Source organism: Terrapene carolina, unplaced genomic scaffold (genome assembly GCF_002925995.2).
Source record: "Terrapene carolina triunguis isolate 2854851 unplaced genomic scaffold, T_m_triunguis-2.0 Scaffold62, whole genome shotgun sequence".
NCBI lineage: Eukaryota > Metazoa > Chordata > Testudines > Emydidae > Terrapene > Terrapene triunguis.
Window position 1 is genome coordinate 59595446 of NW_020664413.1, and position 22285 is coordinate 59617730.

The following is a 22285-nucleotide window of genomic DNA, read 5'->3' on the forward strand; positions in this document are numbered from 1 at the left end:
TAGTGATCAGTTACTTGATCAGACATGAGAAACAGTAAAGGGGAAAAATAGGAGGTCAAAATTGGAATTTGGAAACTGGATTTTGTCCTCTAGAATAGTAAATTTAATAAAATAAGATCAGCAGATTATAGATTTTTAGGCATATCAGCTAACTATTTCCCCATGTTTCCCTCTTTCTTTATCCTCCTTGTCCTTCTGCTGACTCTGACTGGCTAACTGTGCATGTCTGACCCAGTGTTCTACTCCTGTGTCTGTCCTGTCTCTGTCCCCAGATATACAAGGAACAGCTGAACACCAGGGTGGTTTTGGTTGCTGTGGAAACCTGGACAGACAGGGATCGTATTAATATTCGCCCTGACCCTCTGCAGATGCTTCATGACTTCTCCAAATATCGACAGTACTACATCAAACAACATACTGATGCTGTACACCTGCTCTCGTATGTACTATTAGATGATGGTTTAATCCATTAGTTTTTACGCATGTAGAATGTATGCTTGTCTGCCAACCTACCTCTCTCTCTTCTTCTCTGCCTGCACATCAACCAACCTTTGGCTATATTTGCCAGTTTCTGGTATTTTAATCTAGTAATAGTCCTGTCCACAGTGTGCAACAAGGTATATTACAGGCATACCAACGTGTATTATGAAATTTTGAAGCCTATACAACTATTATTCACTTGTAAATAGAGCCCAGACATTTACCATAGTGTGCTCTAGCCATATCTTTAATGAGATCTGATTAGATCTTTGATTAGAGTAGATGTTTGATTTTATAGTTTGCTATCTTAAAAAAAAGTACTTGTATATGCAGCTTTTTTATCAGGGAACAGAGCCCGCTAGTCTCCTGAATGTTTTTCTATTGATGACCATGTGATAGTTTTTATATTGTATATTAGATTATTTTACATAGAGGTTCCCATGGTGGGGCCAGCAGATCTCAAAGACATTCTTGAGGGTCCGGGATGGTGCTGCTATACTCCTATGACTGAACTCAGTGCAGCTACAGGATTGAGTAAACATGACTATTAGTGTGCCCTTGGGGGGTTTGGGACGTCAACCAGCTCTGCAATATACCATCCTCCTTCCAGTGAGTAGCAGGAGAGGGCAGAACTGAGGGTGTCCTCTACAGGAATGTTCCAGTGCCATATTTTACTCACCCCTATGGCTGCACTGAAATCAATCATGGGAACTCATGGAGTTTCACATGCTTAAACCAGAAATGAATTTGGCCTGAGAAGCTATGCATATTGGTGCAAATCCTACCTACATGTCTGTGGGCACAGAGAGGCCTCTGGCAAGAAAACTACAATGTTTTTGCTGCACATAGCTGGGGGGGGGGGGGGGAGATTTGGGGGGGGGGGGGTCATAGGGTTGCACATCCATTATGCAGTTCAGAACCTAGCTATGCAAGGGGTCTCTGGTACAACAGTCTGTAGGGGACAGGGTAGGGGATCTGTCCGTATGCAGGTCCTCAATTTTATCCTCATCTGTTGAAGGCAAATGCTAGGGGTGCAGAAACTATTCCAGCCAGTAGCTTCCAGTGGGTTTTTCTGCCACTCTACAGTCTGGGCAGGGATGGTGTGAATTCTTCCTCCTTACTCACTGATCTCCGTAGCATCCAGCCAAGATAATTGGTCTGGTTGGTGGTGTGCAGATTTACCACTTTATTTTTAGTTTTACATTGACTGTGGAACCATTACATTTGTTGCAAGTATGGACATAGATATAACCAAAGGCTTTTAAGGATTTTCCCTATGCACAGCTCTTGTATACTTAATTTTTGTGCCAAGGAGGGATAGTCTACTAGGGTCCAGTCCTGCAACAATTGTACATCCTATCTTCTTTGACTTAAATGGGAGTTAGGGTTGCCAACTTGGTAATATTTAAAAAATGGACAGTCCAGCAGGAGTGCTGGAACCTCTCCTGACCCGCCTCTTCCCACGAGGCCCTGCCCCTGCCTGTCCCTTCCCCTCGAGGCCCTGCCCTGTCCACTCCTTCCCCTCGAGGCCCCGCCCCATCCTCTCCTCTCTCTCCCTTCCCCCATCACTCGCTGCATTTCCCCTTCCCCCCAGGTCAGGAGGGACTAACCTGCGGGGCTGGGAGCTGCAGCCGCCTGACGCAGGTAGGAGGCAGCCCTGGCTGAGTAGGGGCTGGCGCGGATGATGACCCAGTGCCTCCCTCACCCGCAGTAACTGGATTTTGTATGTCCGGTCAGTAGATCTGACTGGACACTCATGTCCCCTTTTTGACCAGACTTTTCGGTCGAAAACCGGGCACCTGGCCACCCTTAATGGGAGTGTTGTGTGTGCAAGGACTACAGGATTGTGGCTTTTTTATTCATGTGAAAAAAATCTTGCTGGTAGTGGAATATGGTTCTATACCATGGTTTCCATTGTTTTTTTGTGTTGATTTACTGTATTCACTGCAACAAGGCGGACACTAATCTGTTTTTCATCTATGACATAATTATTCATAACAATCTCCTATTTATGAAGCATTTTCGTGTGCATTTTTTATAATTAGAGGCTGTGCAGCTCAGTTTCAAGAGTTTTATCTTAAGGATAGAATTACTCTTGTAATATTTATCATCGTAGTTCAATGTCCCACCTTTGCTTCAATGATTTTTCTCTTCCTTATAAAATGATTTGAGAGTTGCCAATTTTGGTTGGATGTATTCCTGGAGGTTTCATCACATGACATAATCTTTAATTAAAGATTAATCTTTAATTCCTGGAGACTCCAGGACAATCCTGGAGGGTTGGCAACCCTACTTACGACATTTACAGTGATACGAAAAACAATTTAATAGAACATTAAGCCAGAGCTATTAGAGTTTCACAGTTTCCATAACTCTGCCTCCTTCTATTTGTGAATTACAACAGAATCTTCATGGAATGATTTTGTAAGATTTGTAATTGTACAAAATGTTATTTACATGGACTCATAAAAGAAATTGCATCCTTTCTAAATATTATACTGTCACTTGCTGAATTAATATATTGTATCTTTTAATTCTGTGTGGTCATGAAATAAAGATACTTGAAATTGTAAAGTATTATACACAAAAGAGAGTTGGGTTAGGGGCCTGTGAGACTCTCATCTGAATTTACTGACTCATGTGCAATTGAACTTCCAAATTACATTTATATAATATCCCTTAAAGACAATTAAATGTGAACTATAATAGAAAAACTGATGGTAGCAGTGTAATTGGAACTGAAGGATGAGGTTCCATAGGAGATGAAATAATGGCTGCAGTCTGGTGCCCAGAAGATACCGTGTTTTTCAGATTCATTTTTCCTTTTGAAGTCTATCCAAGAACCAACTAGGCCTGGCCTTAGCTTGTGACTTCTGATAAGATCCCAACTCATGGCAGTGTGGCAGCAGGCTGCTTGATTTTTTTTTTTTTTACTGTTGAAGTCAATTGAAAAGATAACAGGAAAATGAATCATGCCCAGGTCTCTAATATAGTATTGTAGAGCATTACCATTATGCTTCAAGTCAAGGCATCAAGTTCTGTACTGTATATAAAATCATTCAAAATAAAGCTTATTTACAAATAAATCCATTATGAGTAGTTATTGTTATTAGACAGTCAGCAAACCTGGAAAATGAAGTATATTCAAAGGGTCACCTGTCCAAGTACTAATCCAATCCAAAGATGCTTAATGTTACAAAATTTGACATTCCTGTTTGGATTAGCAAGATCTAGTACATCTAGCATCCACTGTTGTAACCGTAACTTACTTTGACTAAGGTTCTCAAGATTCCACAATCTGCCTGCTGCAAGATCGTCTCCAAAACATAGAAATGTGCTCCAGAATCTAGCCTTCTAATCTTAGGGTCGTGGTTATGCCAGGGGTGCGGAAGAGAAGGAAAGGTCCAGCAATGGAGACTATGGCTTTATGTGGTGGTGGTGGTGAGGGGAGGCTCTCTCGTTCCTCATCTAAATTGATTATTGTGTGGGTGAAGTTCTCCAGGCCATTGGGTCCCTTTCACTTGTCACTGTTTGTAGAGCTGTCAGTTGGGTAGCTGTCTTCAGGTTGCACAGCCCTTTCTGTTGCATCCTAGCTTCCTTTCAGTCATTTGGAGAAGAAATCTGTTGAGACATCAGCGAAGGACTGTGCATAACACTGTTCCTCAGAACCCAAATGCCATAAGGTCCTGGCCTTCAGAGTTCCTCCTCTATGGCTGGAATGTCATTGTTTTGGGGTTTTTTTAACAAGAACTCAGGGCAAGAAATTTCCCTGCAGGAGAAGAATAATTTTGAAGCTCAGGGCCCCTTGGAGGTGTGGATCCATTATTATCCATAATAGTTGTAAGATTCTTTATAAAATCATACAGTTTATTTCTATGGGGCATTAGCCACTCTACAAAAAACAATCTATTTAGAGAATGTCATTACATGGTACAGTAGCATTTGTTATGTAGCAAAAAACTGATTACATGAGGCGGATGTAGGCCTAGATTAAAAATGGCAGAATACATCTACAGGAAAAGTACTGAATTCTATACAGTTTTTAAATAGGTTGAAATAAAATGAGTCAAGGTAAAATATAATGAATTAGTATCATGATTTTAGTTTAAGAACATCACAGTGGAGATGTGCTAAACTGATTACATATATTTTACTGCAGAAATTCCTTCTTGACAACTTACAATAAACTGGAACATTTTCACAGTTTTTGTCTTCTCATGAAAATGGCATCATTTTTTCTTTTAAGAACATCTGATATATTTGCACTTTCTGATTTTTGTTTGCAGGTTGAGGGTGGGGCTAAATCTACAAAATAAGTGTCTCCTTGTTGCAAGTTTCATCTAGTTCAGTCTTTTGATGTGTTCCATTTTAAAAGTGAATCAGTTACCATTGAGAATTTGTCTCTAAATGAATAGATATTAAATGAATACCAGTGCGCACAACATATATTGTTATGTGGGAATTTGATCTTTTAGATGACTGAATGGGTGTCCTATTCAAGTTTACTGCATTAAATTTCCCATTCAACATCCTATGTCTATTTTATTTAATTTTATTTATTTAATTAATGAATTTATTTATGTTCTTAAGGAATGTGACATTTCACTACAAGAGGAGCAGCTTGAGTTACTTTGGAGGGGTTTGTTCTGTGACCAGAGGAGTTGGAGTGAATGAGGTAACTCTTTCTATTAAAATGTTTTAAATGTACAATTTCCTCCTTATGAATTCACCAATCCTTATATTTGGCACTTTGTTTTAGCCTCTGACAATACTACCAAAAACGCAACAACGCTGTTGAAAATCCATTGTAATGACATGGATCTAGCTATGCTGCCCAAAACCTTTGCCCTCTACATAAATTCTTCTTAGTTAGCCAGTGGAACCCCATTGACGATAGTGGGGTTCCACCAGCATATAACTGGGAGGAGAATTTGGCCCAATATGTATATCATCCTAATTAGTTTGCTTTGAAAAATTTGTATTTTCATTGTGAAAGGTACTGAATGGACCAGATTGACTGCTTGTTAAAGGCAGGTACCAGCTTCTCTGGCCTTTGTTTCTTTGGTATATGCATGCAGTCACACATGGGTTTGATAAAATTACTGTATACGGTACTGAATTAGTAGTAAACCAGAATGAAGTGTTGCAATATAATTTGCAATAACTAACTGTGTACTATCTTTACTGTTATCCTCCCCTCTAAAAACAGTATGCCCTCCCATTGGCTATGGCACAGGAATTATCACAAAGTTTGGCTCAGAACCTGGGAATACAGTGGGAGCCAGCAACCAGAAAACCGAGTATGTACTGTCATTATGCATTGACTTTCTTCTGTCTTCCTCTTTTGCCGAACATACAAGCTTTTTGTAAAGTGTGTGGTTACATACAAATGTACATCAACATAACTATAAATAACATACAGCAATTGCTTTTGTTATACGCTGGAGAATTACAATAAGAACCAAAACTTGAGTTTATCCAAATCAAGGCTAAATAAATCACGACCCGGCTTTGCATTCATTTTACAGTCATCACTCTCAGTGACTTCAGTGACACTTTTGTCTGAGTCAAGGGATCAAATTCATAATTGATGTGTACAGTGATGTAATTTAGAACCTGTTATGCTAACTTAGACCACTCCTCTTGCACTCAGACTCCCTTACCTATAACTTAAATAGAATTGATGTAATTAAGTCACATGGAATCTATGTGCAAAGGAGTCTAACTTAAACTCCAAGAAGGTGCAAGAAAATATAAATTAATGTTGGACGATGGTAGTTTAACTCGCATCTTTGTTACATCTGCTCCACAGCAGGTGAATTAGCCCAACTTAAACACTATAGCACATGAGTAGAGTGGGTGTAAGTACTTCTAGGGGAGCCTGATCCAAAGCCCATTGACTTCCATTTTCCATTTGGAGTTTTTCCATTGACTTCAGTGGGCTTTGGATTTGGTTCTGAGTAACTTTCATCACCTTATGTATCACTTCTGAATTTGACCTAAGGAGTCCAGGATGAGGCCCCAATTTTGAGTATCTCAGACATGCTTGTCCAAATTTCTCTCATCAAAATATTTGTCAAAGCAGTATTCCTTTCACTATTATGTGGTCACGATTAATTAGCAGTTACCATACCATGTATCTGAGTTACAGCATTATTTCCTTTTACTTAGCACAGTTATTTCCTATTCTATCTCCAGTACTGTTGTGTGATAATTATTGATATATGTTGTGTAGTGGAGATGTCATCAAATCCTTCAAAAAGCAGTAGAATCTAGTCAGGGGCAACTTTCCTCTCATTGTTGGGGTGGGTTAGTACTCTTTCCTTTAAAAAAAATAATCAAGAAATTATATCCTTGTTTTAGGTATATCTTGCAGAGAGTAGCAAGTAAACTGAGTCTCAACATCATTTTTGAACGTGGTGTTAGAAATGCAAGCATTAGTAGCATTACCCAGCAGATAGATACAATAGCCTAACAATGGAAAACTGACCAAGGTGTAAATAATATGGCTAGAAAAGAAGCAAATTCTACCAAATGACGTGGTTATTCTGTGTTCAGAAATACTGAATGTTTGCAAAGGTATCCAGAATACAGTATTTCTTTTTAACAGATTCTTGTCCACACTATATAATTCTTGTCTTGCAGATTGTAAGACATTTTTACTTTAAAAATACAGGAGTAATGTTAATCAATTAACAAATAAGTCATTGTTGACTTAGATGATGTAGCTAGTATAAACCCCTTTCATTCAACCACTTTCTGCTCTATATGCAGTGAACATAAGTTGATTGATAGATTGGGATGTTGTTAATAATAATTCAAAGCAGATGGAACAAAAATAATATGGACAAGGACATTCCAGTTTTAAGGCTAGATTCTGTTATGATAAACAGCCATCTGACCGCCATATATATTAATTAAAACCTTCTTTTTATAAAACATTTTATTTTTGCTGCCAGTATATTTATAACAAATTTCCTTCTTTCTTTTGTATGTTTGGTTTTGTCTGAGAAGAATGTGACTGCATAGAATCCTGGGGTGGCTGCATCATGGAGGAAACGGGGTATGCTGTAATAATCAGTAACTGAGGGCTTTGGGGATGAGATCAGAGTGCACATTGTGACATAAGTATTTATTTGTTGAGCATTATAAACCTGTTTCAGCACTAGATGAAAAACTAGTACATTAGCAGTGTGGACAAACATTTGTGCTGAACAACTCAAACATACAAAAATTAAGGAAGATAATATTGACTTGTAACATGGGATGTTTTGATTCTAGCTTATATTTTTAGAGTGGAGTTCATGGGGGAGCTCATAGGTCTTTCAGCTCAGACTTCACTTGCTCAGTTTCCCTATAAGAGAAGAGACACCAAATCTCTAGCTATGCGAGAACAGGCAGATATTACAGCACTAACACCTGCTGTGTAGAATGACAAAATGGAAGGGAACAAAGACTGAATGTTGCAAAACCAGATTTCATAGCTAAGCTACTTCAACCCAAACTTTCTGAAGAGAAAAAATCTGAGAATTTGTACTGACTGTTTTGGTATGTCCAGTTTGTATTAGTTTTCCAGACAGTAGTTAAAATTACCTTCATATATCTCTTTCATACCAAAAGGATGCCAACATTTTTGTAAACATTTTAAACTGTATATAGGAACCACTGCACCCACTACTGAAGTGCAGTCACTTTTGGGATGGAACAAAATAGGTATTTAACAGAACACAATAATACTACACAATAGTTTAGGATAAGTAGTAAGAAAATAACTTTTCCAATTGAAACTGCAGTGGGAATTTAGGTAAGCAGAATGTATAATCCAAACTGGAGTTTTGCCAGGATGCCATTGCTAATATCTGTACTATAATAGGGTGGTCTGTCCCTTTAAGGGCCAGCGGCCTGGGGCCAGTCATCCCTGTTCACTAATCAGATGCAGCTGAAAATGGAACAGGAGTTTCCTATAAATTGCTGCAGGAAACTGGGGGTTGATAGAGAAAGGGGCTAACTACAGAGAGAAGCTGCAGTCTCCTGCAGTAGTTGCTAGGGAAGGGATACTCTAGATGTAGATGGGAAGTCCTGGGAGTTGTAGCTAGGTAGAAAGCCCCAGCTGGAAGATTAGTTTGTTGTTTGGATAAATGAAGCCAGGATGTAAGGGCTAAAGACTGATTTGGGCATGGCTGATAATTCCCCAGACTGGCGAAGAAAGTTACCACCTTACACCTACTACATCTGTGAAAAATGGCATGCAGTGGTAAATGTCTACAATGGAATATAATGCCTGAAGTTTAGGGTTGGCTTGGGACATTTTATTGGCACTTTTTCAACCCAAGTCATGATGGTTTTTCTAAAAAAGAATAATCCCTTTGTATTTTACCATACTATTTTAAATAGAGTGAGCCCTAAACTGTGCACTCTGCTTTGGCCCCTCTTTTAGCTAGAGGCTCATGTTATCCATGCAGCAAACAGTAGAAGTCCAGCACTTGAAGTAACAGACATCTTAGATAAATTTAACTGGACACTCTTCTTTAATTTTTAGTTTGTCACTTCATATTCACTTTACAACATAGGATTTCTTACTCAAAACATTATTTTTGCACACCTTTGTTCTGGGGATGTTCTAAAATATTGTTATTGACTCTTGAAATTGTACTGTTATTTTTTTCATTTTGAGTCAGCACTGGCACCAGATCCTACCTTTTTTTTATATATATATATAGTGGCAACAGCACCAAATATACCTATGGTTTTGCTCACAAGATGGAGGGTTTTTTTTTCTTTTCAATTTCTAGCTAAATGATGGTGAGTATTAGTAAAATCTGAGAGGGAAGCATATCTGGGTCTGAGCAGGGTTTCCTCCTTGGTGGAACAGGCCTGCCTAATTCTTTTTTTCTAAAATGGAGCTCAGGAGCTGCCAGGTTTTGTTAAATTGTCCTTTTCTAATCAACTGCTTGTGAAACTGGGGCCTAACGTCTCATCTTTGATCCTGGTAGACTCTTCTGTCTCAGGCTAGGTCTACACTACCCGCCTGAATCGGCGGGTAGAAATCAACCTCTCGGGGATCGATTTATCGCGTCCCATCGGGACGCGACAATCGATCCCCGAATCGACGCTCTTACTCCACCAGCGAAGGTGGGAGTAAGCCCCGTCGACAGGAAGCCGCAGAGGTCGATTTTGCCACCGTCCCTACAGCGGGGTAAGTCGGCTGCGATACGTCGAATTCAGCTACGCTATTCGCGTAGCTGAATTTGCGTATCTTAAATCGACCCCCCCCTGTAGTGAAGACGTAGCCCCAGCCTAAGCATGCCTTGTAGGTGCTAGATCCTACAGCTACTATACTACAGAGTGAGTGTAGTTTCTTCAGCTTTAACTACTCAGCCATTGGTCACTTCAATGTGAGCTCTGTCTGGCTCATCTATCCTTCCTCCCAAATTTGAAGTTGTCTAGCACCTAGTTAGTGAAGCTAAAAATATCCAATAGGATTCCACCTGGATCCTTGAGTTGAGTGTTGGACAAAAGGAACACCAGCTTTTTGGAGCGGAGATACCTTTTTGTGTTAAAAATTAATCCAGGGTCACTGATCTTCAACAGAGAAGGCTATCTTAAACAGTCAGCAAGAAATGAGAGAGATCTGGAATGCAATCCATCTAGGAGCTGAAGTGAAAAATCAGTCAACCTCCAAATAGATGGTACCACCACATTGGATTCTATTAGTGAGAAGGAACATGATAGCTAGATTACAGGGACACTGTTGCATCCTTGCTATGGATTCATATAGTAAAGAGAGAAATGTAATTTTAAAAAAATACAAAACAGTGTTAAAATGCTTGATTTTTTTTGTTTTGTTTTTCAAAACATGAAGGACTCCCACTGAACTGCTGTTATTGCTCTGACTGTTGTATACCTCTCTTGTAGCAAAAAACATTTAGAGCAGCTCAAAGGAGGGTTATAATTTTCATCTCTAGTAACTGGGTTCAGTGAGGTATTTACTCAATTGATTCTTTGTCATTTTAGGGTTTACCACTCCAGAAAATTTTCAAGATGCAGCATTGCAGAATACAAAGAATTTTTACTCAGAGGGGGAGGTGCCTGTCTTTTCAACAGGCCAACAAAGGTAATTTCACTTAGAGGATGAAGCCACTGCCAGGACATCTGTTGACTATCAGACACTACAGTGAAGTTTAAATGGTTTCACTGAACCTTCTTTTCCCTTAGAGGCTTTATTCAAATTCCATTGGGCTATTACAGATTTTTCTGGTTTTTAGTTGTAGCTTTATGGATCTTCTTCCTCATCAGCAGTCATTTCTATTAATAAGGATTATTCTTCTTCGAGTGCTTGCTCATGTCGATTCCATTCTAGGTGTGTGTGCGTGCACAGTTGTCGGAGATTTTTGCCTTAGCGGTATCTGTAGGTTGGCTGTAGCGCCTCCTTGAGTGCCGCGTTCATGAGTTGGTATATTAGGCGCTGCCGACCCTATGCCCTCTCAGTTTCTTCTTACCGCCCATGATGGTTGGTCAGAGTGCCTTGTCTTACATTGCAAGAGCGATAGCGGTTCTTACAATCCGTTGTTCTGTCTCCTTTGTTGTTAGTTGATAGGTACTTAGCTAGACCTTTACGTTAAGTGTTAGAGTAGGAGTTTAGGAGTTAGAGTCCTGGCTGGGACTTCGCCTCAGAGCGGGGCATGCCCTATTCCTATTCCACCACCGGCAATGGAATCCATCGGGATCCCTGGTCATATCCACTGTCAACGAAAGGGCCAGGCAGTGCCAGGTGAGTGGCACACTGAAAAATAAAGATACCAAGAGGGTGGACTTGTTTGGCAGGAAAATTTATTCGACAGCCAGCCTGCAATTTTGGGTGTCTAACCATCAGGCCCTGCTAGGCAGGTACAACTTCAACCTGTGGGACTCCATCAGCAAGTTCAAGGAGGGCCTCCCACAGGACCAAGCCCAGGAATTTGCTGCCTTGGTGGAAGAGGGCAAAGAGGTGCCCTCCAGATGACCTGGGACACTACGGACTTGGTGGCCAGGGTAGTCGCTTCTGCGTTGGTCATGAGGCGCAGCTCCTAATTACAGTCCTCTGGACTGTCCCAGGAGATGCAGACTACCCTTCAGGACCTCCTGTTTTAGGGAACAGAGCTCTTTTCTGAGTCTACACACCACTCTGCAGGCTAGAAAGCTGTTCTGTCCCCCTCCGCCTCCATCAAGGTCCTGGGGTGTCGGTCCAGCTCCTACAGGAAGAAGGACAGAGACAAAGAATTTAAACGGCATCACCCTTCATCTTCCCATTCCTTTGTCCAGCCTGGTTCTTCCAGAGGCCAAGGAAGCCGGAAATGGACGTTTTAAGGATGCGCCTGAGGATGGCACCCCAGTCACTTTCCCAGGATCCACCCCCCTGCTCTTTCCTCAACTGCCTGCGCCCCTTCTGGTTGGCCTGGTCGCAGCTGACCTCAGACCATTGGGTGCTCGACATAATATCTTCAGGCTACACCCTGCAGTTCATGGCCGTCCCCCCCCTTCCCCGTCCCTCTTCAGGATAAAGGTATTTGGCCCGAGCAGGCCTCACCGTGCTTGATCCTGGATTACCTTCTGCATCTCAAACTCCAAGGCCTGTCCCTTTCACTATCAAGGTCCATTGGCCACTATTTCGGCCTTCTGTCTGCTGCTCGAGGGTAGGTAGGTTTTTGCCCAGGACATGACTGCCAGGTTCCTCAAGGGCCTCGAGTGCCTCTACCCGCATGTCAGGGTCCCCGTTCTGCCATGGGACCGGAATCTTGTGCTGTGACTGTTCACGGGACCCCCCTTCAAGCCTCTGGATTCCTGCTTTTTCCTTCTCCTGTTCTGGAAGGTCGCGTTCCTAGTTGCGATACCATCCGCCTGCTGGGTCTCCGAGATTAGGGCACTTACCTCGGAACCGCCCTATATGCAATTTTTCGTCATGGTGGCTGACAGGATGAAAGGCTATCCAGTGTCTGCTCAAAGAATTTCTTCTTGCATCACTGCCTGCATATGCTGCTGTTATGATCAGGCAAAGGTGCCACCTCCAGCGATCGTAACCTCCCATTCAACCAGGGTGCAAGATTCCTTGGCAGCTTTCCTAGCCCACATGCCTACCCAGGACATTTGTAGGGCAGCCACCTGGTTGTCCGTCCACACGTTCACGTACCTTATGCACTTATCCAGCAGGCCCGATGCTGGCTTCGGTAGAGCAGTACTGCAAGTCGCTAGGCTATGAACTCCGAGCCCACCTACGAGGATACTGCTTGTGAGTCACCTAGAATAGAATTGACATGAGTAAGCACTCGAAGAAGAAAAAACGATTACCTACCTTTTTGTAACTGTTCTTCGAGATATGTTGCTCATGTCCATTCCACTACCTGCCCTCCTACCCCTCTGTCAGAGTTGCCGGCAAGAAAGAACTGAGAGGGCATAGGGTCGGCAGCGCCTAATATACCAATGCATGAGTGTGGCACTCAATGGGGCGCTACAGCTCATCCTATGGATACCGCTAAGGCAAAAATATCCGACGACTGTACACATGGACGTGCACACACCTGGAATGGAATGGACATGAGCAACACAGCTCGAAGAACAACAGTTACAAAAAGGTAGGTAACCATTTTTTAGGGAAAGTTAAAACTTGTCTTCAGTGAATTCTTCATGCTCAGATAATAATTTAGGCCCTCATAAGTAGATAGTTGTGCCCATTTAGAGCCTCATTTAACATTAGTGCCCTATCCTTTTAAGCCAAAAATAGTGTAAAACAAACCTAGGTGTAGACACAAGAGTAGTTAGTGCTCCATCTCAGTCAATCCTCTGTGCCTGGAGCTATTGGGAAGGGTGCTCATTATTGCATTATGAACTGGACAGAAATCAATAACTTGCTTCACATAGGCCATTAACAACTTTTGGTCGCTACCAACCTGGATTGGGTTTGAATTGGCAACACGGGGGTATAAAGCTCTATAGTCTTCTTCGAATGCTGTTTATTCCACATGTGGGTATATGCATGCGCTCCATGTGCCTGAGACTGGAGATTTGTAGCAAGTAGTGTCTATTGGTCCGCACCCATGCACTTGCTCTCCTCGTGCTCCAAACCGAGGGCATAAAGGGCAGTGTGGACTGACACCTCTCCAGTTCCTTCTTACCACCACATGGCCTGAGTTGTAATTCTCTCTGTCAGCTACGATCTTTCTCTATTTTCAACATCTGTAAATATATTTTGTAAATAGTTTTTAGTAAGTTTGGACTTTAGTGTTGTTTTTTTTAAAGCTAGTATAGTTAGTCCTTCTTTGCTGGGAGAACTAAACTATGCTAAGAGTCTCAAGATTTAAGAAAGGTATCTGCTGCCCCCATTCCTTGTCCATCAGTGATGAACACCAGTGCTGCCTTTACTACTTGGGAGAGGCTCACATTGCCACCAAATTCAGCATCTGCCACTTCTTCTGTCTTCAAACCCATGAGGGATGAGAGCTTCATCTGTGGAAGCACCTCAGGGAGAATGCCATGTAACTCCAGTCAGATCCAGACTGGGGAGAACCCCCTGTACAGCAGCCTCAGACTGCAAGCATTGCTCCCTGACCACAAGTTCCAGAGTAGAGGCCAAAACTGTTGAGCCCAAAAACTCTCTCTTCAGAGTAGGGGACATGACCATAAGCGTAAGGACAGATCCTCATCCAGATCTACCTCTAAGAAGTATCTCTTCCTGCCTCAGTCCAAGATGGGTGAATGCTCACCCTAAAGAATTATGTCTGCATAAATCTTCCATCCAAGAAGGAGGAGCGCAAAGGAAGAAGTATCTGACTGTACTGGCTTTGGTTCCATAGGCCAAAAGATCAGCACCTCCCGGCCCCGTCTGGGAGCTTCACAATGGCCCCCATTACCTAGTTCCAGCACACGCCTAGTAGGATCCTCTGAATACCAGACCATTATACAACCCGGATCCATCAGTCCCCCCACCTCATGGACTCCTCAAATTCCAGGAAGGACTGAAACTTTTACCTCTCCAGAGGATATTTTTGCTCTGCCGTATCCAGAGTCTCCTCCTCTATCAGGCCCAGTCCTCCTTAGAGACATTTCAGCACCAGAAGAATCCACCTTGAGAAAAAGGATTCTCCCCTACTGCATCCACAAGTTGGAGCAGTCCTCCACCAGTATCACTGGAACTGCTGAGAGAACAGGAGCCTACCTTTTCGTCATATGAATCTGATCATCCAGATGAGTCGCTCTCCTCTCCTTGGCCTCCGAGGGGGACACAACCAGAAAGAACCCATAGGAGGTATTGGAACTGCCCTCCTCCTCCTCATTACAAATACCCGGGGGACCATTGGTATCCTATCCCTTGGAGGCCCCCCAATTGGTCAAACCTTCCTATTGGTCTTACTGAGCCCCAGTAAGTAAGTATTGTATGGGATCCATACAATAGATGTCCTGGATCTGTGCAACAATCGCACCAACGCTCTTCTCCCAGCTGTTACCAACCGGCTCCATCGGAGTTTGTTGAGGACGAAATGAATCCTACCAGGTGTGTCATCCTCCATACCCAATGAGGCAATTACCTTATTATCCCCTTCTCAGCCTGATGTACTTCCTGTGGTCCAGGAACTGTTACAGAGGGTGGTAGCCGAGCTCCAGATACCTCTTGAGGAGGCCTAGAACGCACAACATGGAAACATCATTCTATTGTTGGCACATATGCCTCTCCTGGACAGGTTGAGGGCCCATTCTACAAGAGAGCATGAACGACTTCAATGGTATCTCTTTGAGAAGTACCAATACTGGATGTTTGTAAGGCGTCTACTTGGAGCCCTATCCACACCTTTAATGAAACATTATGCCCTAGTCTAGACTATTTAAGCAGATGCAGCTTTGTATACAGCAGCATTACAGACATCTATACCAACTGCATTCTCGCACCTTCCTCCTGTCTGAATACTGCTTACCAATCTCCCACATGTGGAATACATGTAGGGACCAGCACTCGAAGAAATGGAGGTTACTTACCTGTAACTGGAGGTTCTTGGAGAGGTGTGGTCCCTCTCTGTATTCCACTACCCGACCTCCTTCCTTCTGTGTTGGAGCCCATCTGATTCCAGGTAAGAGAAGGCATCGCTCCACACTGCCCTTTATGCCCTCGGTTTGGAGCACGAGGAGAGCAACTTCACATACGTAGACCAACAGACACTACTTTCTACAAATCTCCAGTCTTGGGTGCATGGAGCACGCGCGTACCAATGTGTGGAATACGGATAGGGACCACACATTTCAAAGTTCCAGTTACAGATAAGTAACCTCCATTTGTATTATCAATCTTCTTAGCCATCCAGTCTCCTGTTGCCCTTTTACAACTCAACAAAGTTAAAAAACATTTCTGATAGACAACGGTAGTTTACGACCATGTTAAACCCAAAGTAGGGTAAAAACAATCCATATTTACTTTATAAAACTAACTGAGACTGTGGTCTGGCATTTTACCAAGTTGTCAGCCTTGGAGATTTTAATCCCAAATAAGACTAAATGCTATCTATCTCATTGTGTATACTTTACTATATCTTCTCCCTGACCTCCAATTAATTGAAAAGATTTGATTTTATCGTTGCATAGACATTGGCCTTTCCCAAGTTACAGAAAAAACTACAACCTAAAACCTTTATATTTTACATCTTTAGTAGCCTTTGCATATAGAAGACTGTAAAATTGAATGAATGTGGAGACCCAAAAAAAAGCACATCATGATGATTGTGATCATAGTAAGATTATGGTTGACTAATGGATGAACATGAGTAAATCTTCAGTTGACTGAAGATGGAGACCAAAATCCCTCTTACTTTAATAAAAATGTTCCCCAGAGAATGGCTGAAGCACATTTGTGGAGATGATTGTATAATGGAAAACTGATTTTCAGGTTCAGAGCAAGAGCAGGAGAACTTGCTGCCAGTACAGCAATATTGATGACTTCTTGGGGAAAAAATGATGTTTTAATTTTCATATCTTTACAGAGAAGAAAAATTATTCTAAATCATGCTTACATTTTATTAGTGAAGGACTGTGTATAAGGCAGTTCAGTGTTCATTCAGCCTCTAATGCCCGAAACTATAGCCCCTTTCAGTTAGCTAAACAGTTTCTGTAAAAGAGAAAAATGTGTTTTAATCTTTCATCAGAGCAATATTTTAAAATTGTCCATCTGTTTTTCCCCAAAAAAGTATCCGAAGAAGAGTTCAGTGAAATGTCATGTTGTGTTTGTTACATTTAGCAAAACAACAGGCAAACAGGTACCTGGATGTACCTCGGACATTCAGTAGCATTCTAGTGATTGATATATCCCTGTTAACGTCAAATCTCTTGTTATTGTCATGTTTTTTTATAATATAACTATTACAAAATGTCAAAAGTAGGATATGCTTTTGAAAAATAATTACTTTATAAAATGGCAGAGCTGTAAAAAATCATCATAGCTTCTGCTTACAAAAATTACTATGTTTTGAGAGCTAGCGGGGCAATTTATGTCTTGTACAGGTTTAATGAAGTGACTTTACTGCACTCAAAGGGTGGAGATATATTCTAGAGGTCAACAAAAAATCATTGAGAAATAAAAAATTGGACAAGAGGAATTTTAAAGTGACCTTGAATGACTAAGTTGATTTATATGACTCCTGAATCACTGACATTTGTAGAACTCAGCAGTAAGGAAACCTGCAGATGTGTTGTTGTCTTGCATCTACCAGTGGGTGTTGCAATAGATGTAACAGTGAAGGGGGGTTTAAAAGATGGAAATGGGGAAAAATTAGGAACTGACAAATGAACCAATTAAATATAATTGTTTACAAATAAGTTACACAAAATGTAAATCAAAACTGTTAATGACCATTGTGGTGGCTCAGTGGGTAGTGGAATGAACTGCCCCTCAGGAGATTGGAATCTAAGACCATCCTCAGGATACTAGTATCCTCAGTTAGGGGAGGCTGAATGGTGTTTTAATTTGGTGTGGTGGGAACATTATTAAAACCCAGGCTCAAATATCTGCTGTTGCTTACCACTGAAACAGAAAACAAAATATAACTTCCATAATTACAGAAGAGCTGATTTCTCTATTGTTTTTTAATCATGGGACTTTTTCTGTTTGCAGAATGAAGAGTAAATAGCCAGTGTAGATTACTATTTCTCTGGATCCTGGGAATAGCTATTTAGCAATATTTATTCATATTGATTTGGCTCATCATATGTTAACTGGTGAATAACACACACAGAACATCCTTTGCTTGTGGGGTGTTTCTTGCTTGCTATTTTCCTATTCATGAGTAAAATCAATAAACTGTAATAGACCCCATCTTTCACTAGGGTTGCCAACTTTCTAACTGCACAAAACCAAACACCCTTGCCCCGCCACCCTTCCCTGCCCCAGCCCCAAGGTCCTGCCCTCTGCCATGCCCCTTCTCTGAGGCTCCGCCCCCGCTCACTTCATCCCCCACCCTCTGGTGCTCGCTCATTTTCACGACTGGGACAGGGGGTTGGGGTGCAGGACGGGATGAGGGTGTTGGCTGCGGGTGTGTGAGGGGGCTCTGGGCTGAGGCAGGGGGTTGGGGTGTGGGAGGGGGTATGGGCTCTGGGGTGGGGGTGTGGGCTATGGGGTGGTGCCAAAAATTAGGGGTTCAGGGTGAGGCTGGGGCAGGGGGTTGGAGTGCGGGGAGGGGTGTGAGGGCTGAGGCTGTGGGCTCTGGGGTGGGGCTGTGAATGAGGGGTTTGGGATGCAGGAGGGGGCTCCAGGCTGGGGCCGAGGGGTTCAGATTACGGTAGGGGGTTCCGAGCTGAGGCAGGTTGTTGAGGTGCAGGAGGGGTTTGGGGTGTGGGTTCCAGGAGGGAGTTTGGGTGCGGGAGGGGGCTTGGGGCTGGGGCAGGGGATTGGGGTGTGGGAGGGGTTTTGGGGTGGGGGCTCCAGGCAGCACTCACCTCCGGCGGCTCCCCGCAAGCAGCAACATGTTCCTCAGCTCTTAGGCAGAGGTGCGGCCAGGCGGCTCTGCATGCTGCCTCAGTCTGCAGGCACCACCCCCGCAGCTCCCATTGGCTGAGAACTGTGGCCAATGGGAGCTGCAGAGCTGGCGCTCGGGGTGGGGGCAACGTACTGAGTCCCCATGGCCGTCCCTATGCATAGGATCCAGAGGGACATGTCGCCGCTTCTTGGGAGCCACGCGGAGCCAGGTGGGGAGCCTGCCAGCCCCGCGCCAACTGGACTTTTAATGGCCTGACCGGAGCTGCCAGGGTCCTTTTTCGACCGGGCAGTCCAGTTGAAAACCGGACACCTGGCAACCCTATCTTCCACGCTTCTCTTCATTGGCAAATATACTGTCTAGGTGTGTCACAACCCTGATCAAACTTTCCCTTCTGGATACTCACCAGGCTGCTGTGTTGGGTCATATAACTGGATATCTGTGCTTTTAAGATTTCCTGAGACTGAGAAGAGTCCAGACACTACCTATGGTTCTGAATTTCTAGGCTCACTCTTAGAATGCAGATCTTCCATCTAGCACCATCTTCTGGCTAAACTGAGACCCTGCAGTCCAACTGCCTATGCTCTGAGACTAGTTTTGGTTACCCCAGACTCCCCATTTGCAGATGCTCACCCTTTCCAAGACTGCCAGCCTTGTGGGCACTCTGGTTACAGTTTACCTCTTCAGGAACATATGATAATTGAAGCAGACAGACACAGACTTTGTAAAGGAGATTTCTAAAAACAATTAGTCTTTACTTAAACAGCACAAGTGAGACAAGAATCTAGACAAAATAAGAAACACCTGCATGTGAAACTTTGCCTTAGTTTCCTAACCACTCTGAGGTATCCAGGATCCCCTATCTAAACATGGGTTCTCCTTTGAAACACAGTCTCTTCTGCCTTTGTAGCCAGCTTCCTTCAGCCTGGGCTGGTCCCACAGTCAAAAAGGTCCCCTTTCCTATGAAAGCATGTCCTTTTCTTCTTTCCTACCCCAAGCGTTTTTAGTTTCTGTGAGGCCCTATGTTTCTGTGTTATTAAATGCTAGTACTAGAACCTGGTTTCTTTGTTTACCATGCTGGAGAAATTCCACTGCTCCAAACCATAGCACTCTGCAGAGAAAACCAATTTTCTCCAACGTATCTAGGATACAGTTACTCCTCTATTATATCTGGGCAAGCTCTACTGAAGGGCTGATAACAGTTGTTCTAGTTAAGAGACAGACATGCAGGTACCATTCCTTTCTCTTTAACACACGGGGGATGAGGCAAGGACACAGTACAGATCATCATAAGGCTTAAACACACAGTGACTTCATAATATCATAAGTAAGGCTATAATTCCACGGAGGTTGTGGAAGTAACAGAATCCATGACTTCCGCAGACCTCCATGACTTTAGCCTGCAGTAGCTGGGGTACCCGCACCTCCCAGAGTGGCAGGGGCCTCGGAGCTCCCTAGTCTCCGTGGGCATGGGGGTCCCCCTCAACTCCCTATCCCTGCGGGTGGTGGGGGATACCCAGCAGCTCCTCAGCAGCTGTCGCCAGCAGGGGAACCCCCCCCCCCGGAGCTCCCCAGACCCCGTCGGTGGCAGGGGACCCCTGAAGCTTCCCAGCCACCATCGGCAGGGGACCCCCGGCAGCTCCCCGGCCACCACCACCAGCGGCGGGGGAACCCCCAGAGCTCCCCAGCCGCCACGGGCGGGGGGATCCCCCGGAGCTCCCCAGCCGCCACGGGCGGGGGAACCCCCAGAGCTCCCCAGCCGCCACGGGCGGGGGGATCCCCCGGAGCCCCCCAGTTCTCGCGGGCAGCGGGAGATCCCCAGCAGCTCCCCAGCCTGGGGGGAGTGGGGAATCTCTCAGAGCTCCCCAGTGCCCAGGCAGCGGGGAATCTCTCGCAGCTCCCCAGCCACCACAGGCAGGGGTCCCTTCTAGCTCCCAGCCACAGCAGGGCGGGGTGCTGGACTCTTTCCCTCCTCGTTTTGTCATGGTTATTTTTAGTAAAAGTTAGGGAAAGGTCACGGCTTCCATGAATTTTTGTTTATTGCCCATGACCTGTCCCTGACTTTTACTAAAGATAGCCATGACAAAATCATAGCCTTAATCATAAGTTGTACATAGACAGATTCCCCAAATTGTCATAAGGTGCTTGTATAGATCCCCCAAAATTATATTACATATATTTCCCATAAGGAATAACCACAATGATGGGAATATATAGGATTGGAAGGAGGTAATACTGCTCCACTATAGCACTGTACTGTCTGCATATTTTCCTTTTACTGATTTTATTTCTTTGGGCCAGATTGTTCACAGCTGCTCCCCAACTAATGCAGGAAAGGATACAAGTAGCCCACACACCTTGCACTCCTGAACAATTGGCTGGCTAGCTGCACAAGGGGTTGCATTGCTACCTGCACTCCCTGAGGAGTAGCTCTGGGTGTTCTCTCTCTGGAGTGGTGTCTTAGAAGCACTGTGATGAGGGTTTGGTCCTTAAAGGCATAGCTGAGTCAGTTGCTAGCTTCCATCATTTTTCACAATGGTTTTATTCTTTGTGTGTCTCTCAGTTGTTTGAAACTCCCGAATGTGGAAATGGATATGTAGAAGCAGGAGAAGAATGCGATTGTGGTTTCCGAATGGTAAGTTTAAAATGTTCTTATGCACTGTTCCTGCAGCCCCTTCTCGCATTAATGTATTGAGCAAAAGTTATATGGATGTTAAAATGGGAAAAGAAAGAATTTTGTGTTGAATTTACGCTGCCTGTCTCGTGGGACAACTTTGATCAGAGAATTGTATTAGTCAACTTTCTGTAAAAGAGGGAGACTATTTTCCCTAATGAGAAAATATTTGTTTCTGCTACACTGTGTTATGCTCAATCTTACAAATACAGAAGAAACCTGTTGCCTTTCCTATATTCCCACTGCACCCCACCCCACACTTGGCTCAGAAAAGTGCCTCTTAAAGATGGTGTGGAACTGGCTGAACCTTGTGAGCAGTGGGGACCATGATGATGGGGCCTGGGTAAAACAGCATTACACCATGTATAAGTGCATAAAGAGAGAGGAGCAAGAAGCTGGGGCAGGGCAGAGTGGCATGCAGCTCCAGACAGAAGAGAGAACTCCTCCTCCTTGCCTCTAATCTGCCCTTGTTCTGGGTGTGGGCGTGGATATGGAGGGATTTTGGCTGTGGCCCTGAGATGGAGAAATGATGAAAGAGAGGGAAAGGAAGGGAGTTATATGAAGATCAAGCTGACCTAGAATAAAGGGGTTGGTAGGGTTCCCACTTGAGCTTGCTAATTATACTCCAAGGGTCTCTGTTCATTCCTGCTTGTAGTGAACTGTCTCTCTTGGTGCTTCAGGAACAGAACATGTTTCCAAAGCTTTTTCATCTGGGGCTGCACACATGCGCCCTCTATCTGTACTGAATGTTCAGTGCCTAAGACTATATTATGTAGTGCAGCCTCAGTTCCTTCTCCTCCACTCCAAAGTGCATTCAGGGAGCCTTTAGCTTTATCCAAGTCTGCACCTGCAGACCTTTATTTAGGCTCCTTTAGTTCTTTTGTAAATAATGGTATATATAGTTAGTTCTTTTAGGGGTTTTCCCGAGTGAGTGCAAACTGCCTCAATGGCTTACATGGGCATGGAGTCCATGCTGGAACCTCATCCTCAGACAGGTTTGAGAAGATATGCATTGTCTCTCTTGCTAGTCCCAAATCCAATATTTGGTTGCTGCTATAGAATTCTTTACACTGGTCTCCCTGCTAGTTTGATGTTTAAATAGCATAAAGGATTCTTTCATCTGGTTTATTTTCTAGTCAGTACAGGA

The 22285-nt window shown here is 43.5% G+C and overlaps 1 protein-coding gene across 7 annotated transcripts in view; it reads left to right on the forward strand.

Moving 5' to 3' along the window:
- ADAM23 (ADAM metallopeptidase domain 23) overlaps window positions 1-22285 on the forward strand; it is a 180085-nt gene that overhangs the window by 102396 nt on the left and 55404 nt on the right. For all 7 annotated transcript variants that reach the window (XR_003899754.1, XM_026647693.2, XM_026647690.2 and 4 more), the window contains exons 11-16: window positions 273-439; window positions 5071-5155; window positions 5690-5780; window positions 7495-7543; window positions 10495-10594; window positions 21028-21099. Coding sequence is in view for 6 of the 7 variants with exons in the window: in XM_026647693.2 (XP_026503478.1) it covers window positions 273-439; window positions 5071-5155; window positions 5690-5780; window positions 7495-7543; window positions 10495-10594; window positions 21028-21099 (564 nt within the window). In the remaining variant the exon portion in view is untranslated. The remainder of the gene's footprint in view (window positions 1-272; window positions 440-5070; window positions 5156-5689; window positions 5781-7494; window positions 7544-10494; window positions 10595-21027; window positions 21100-22285) is intronic.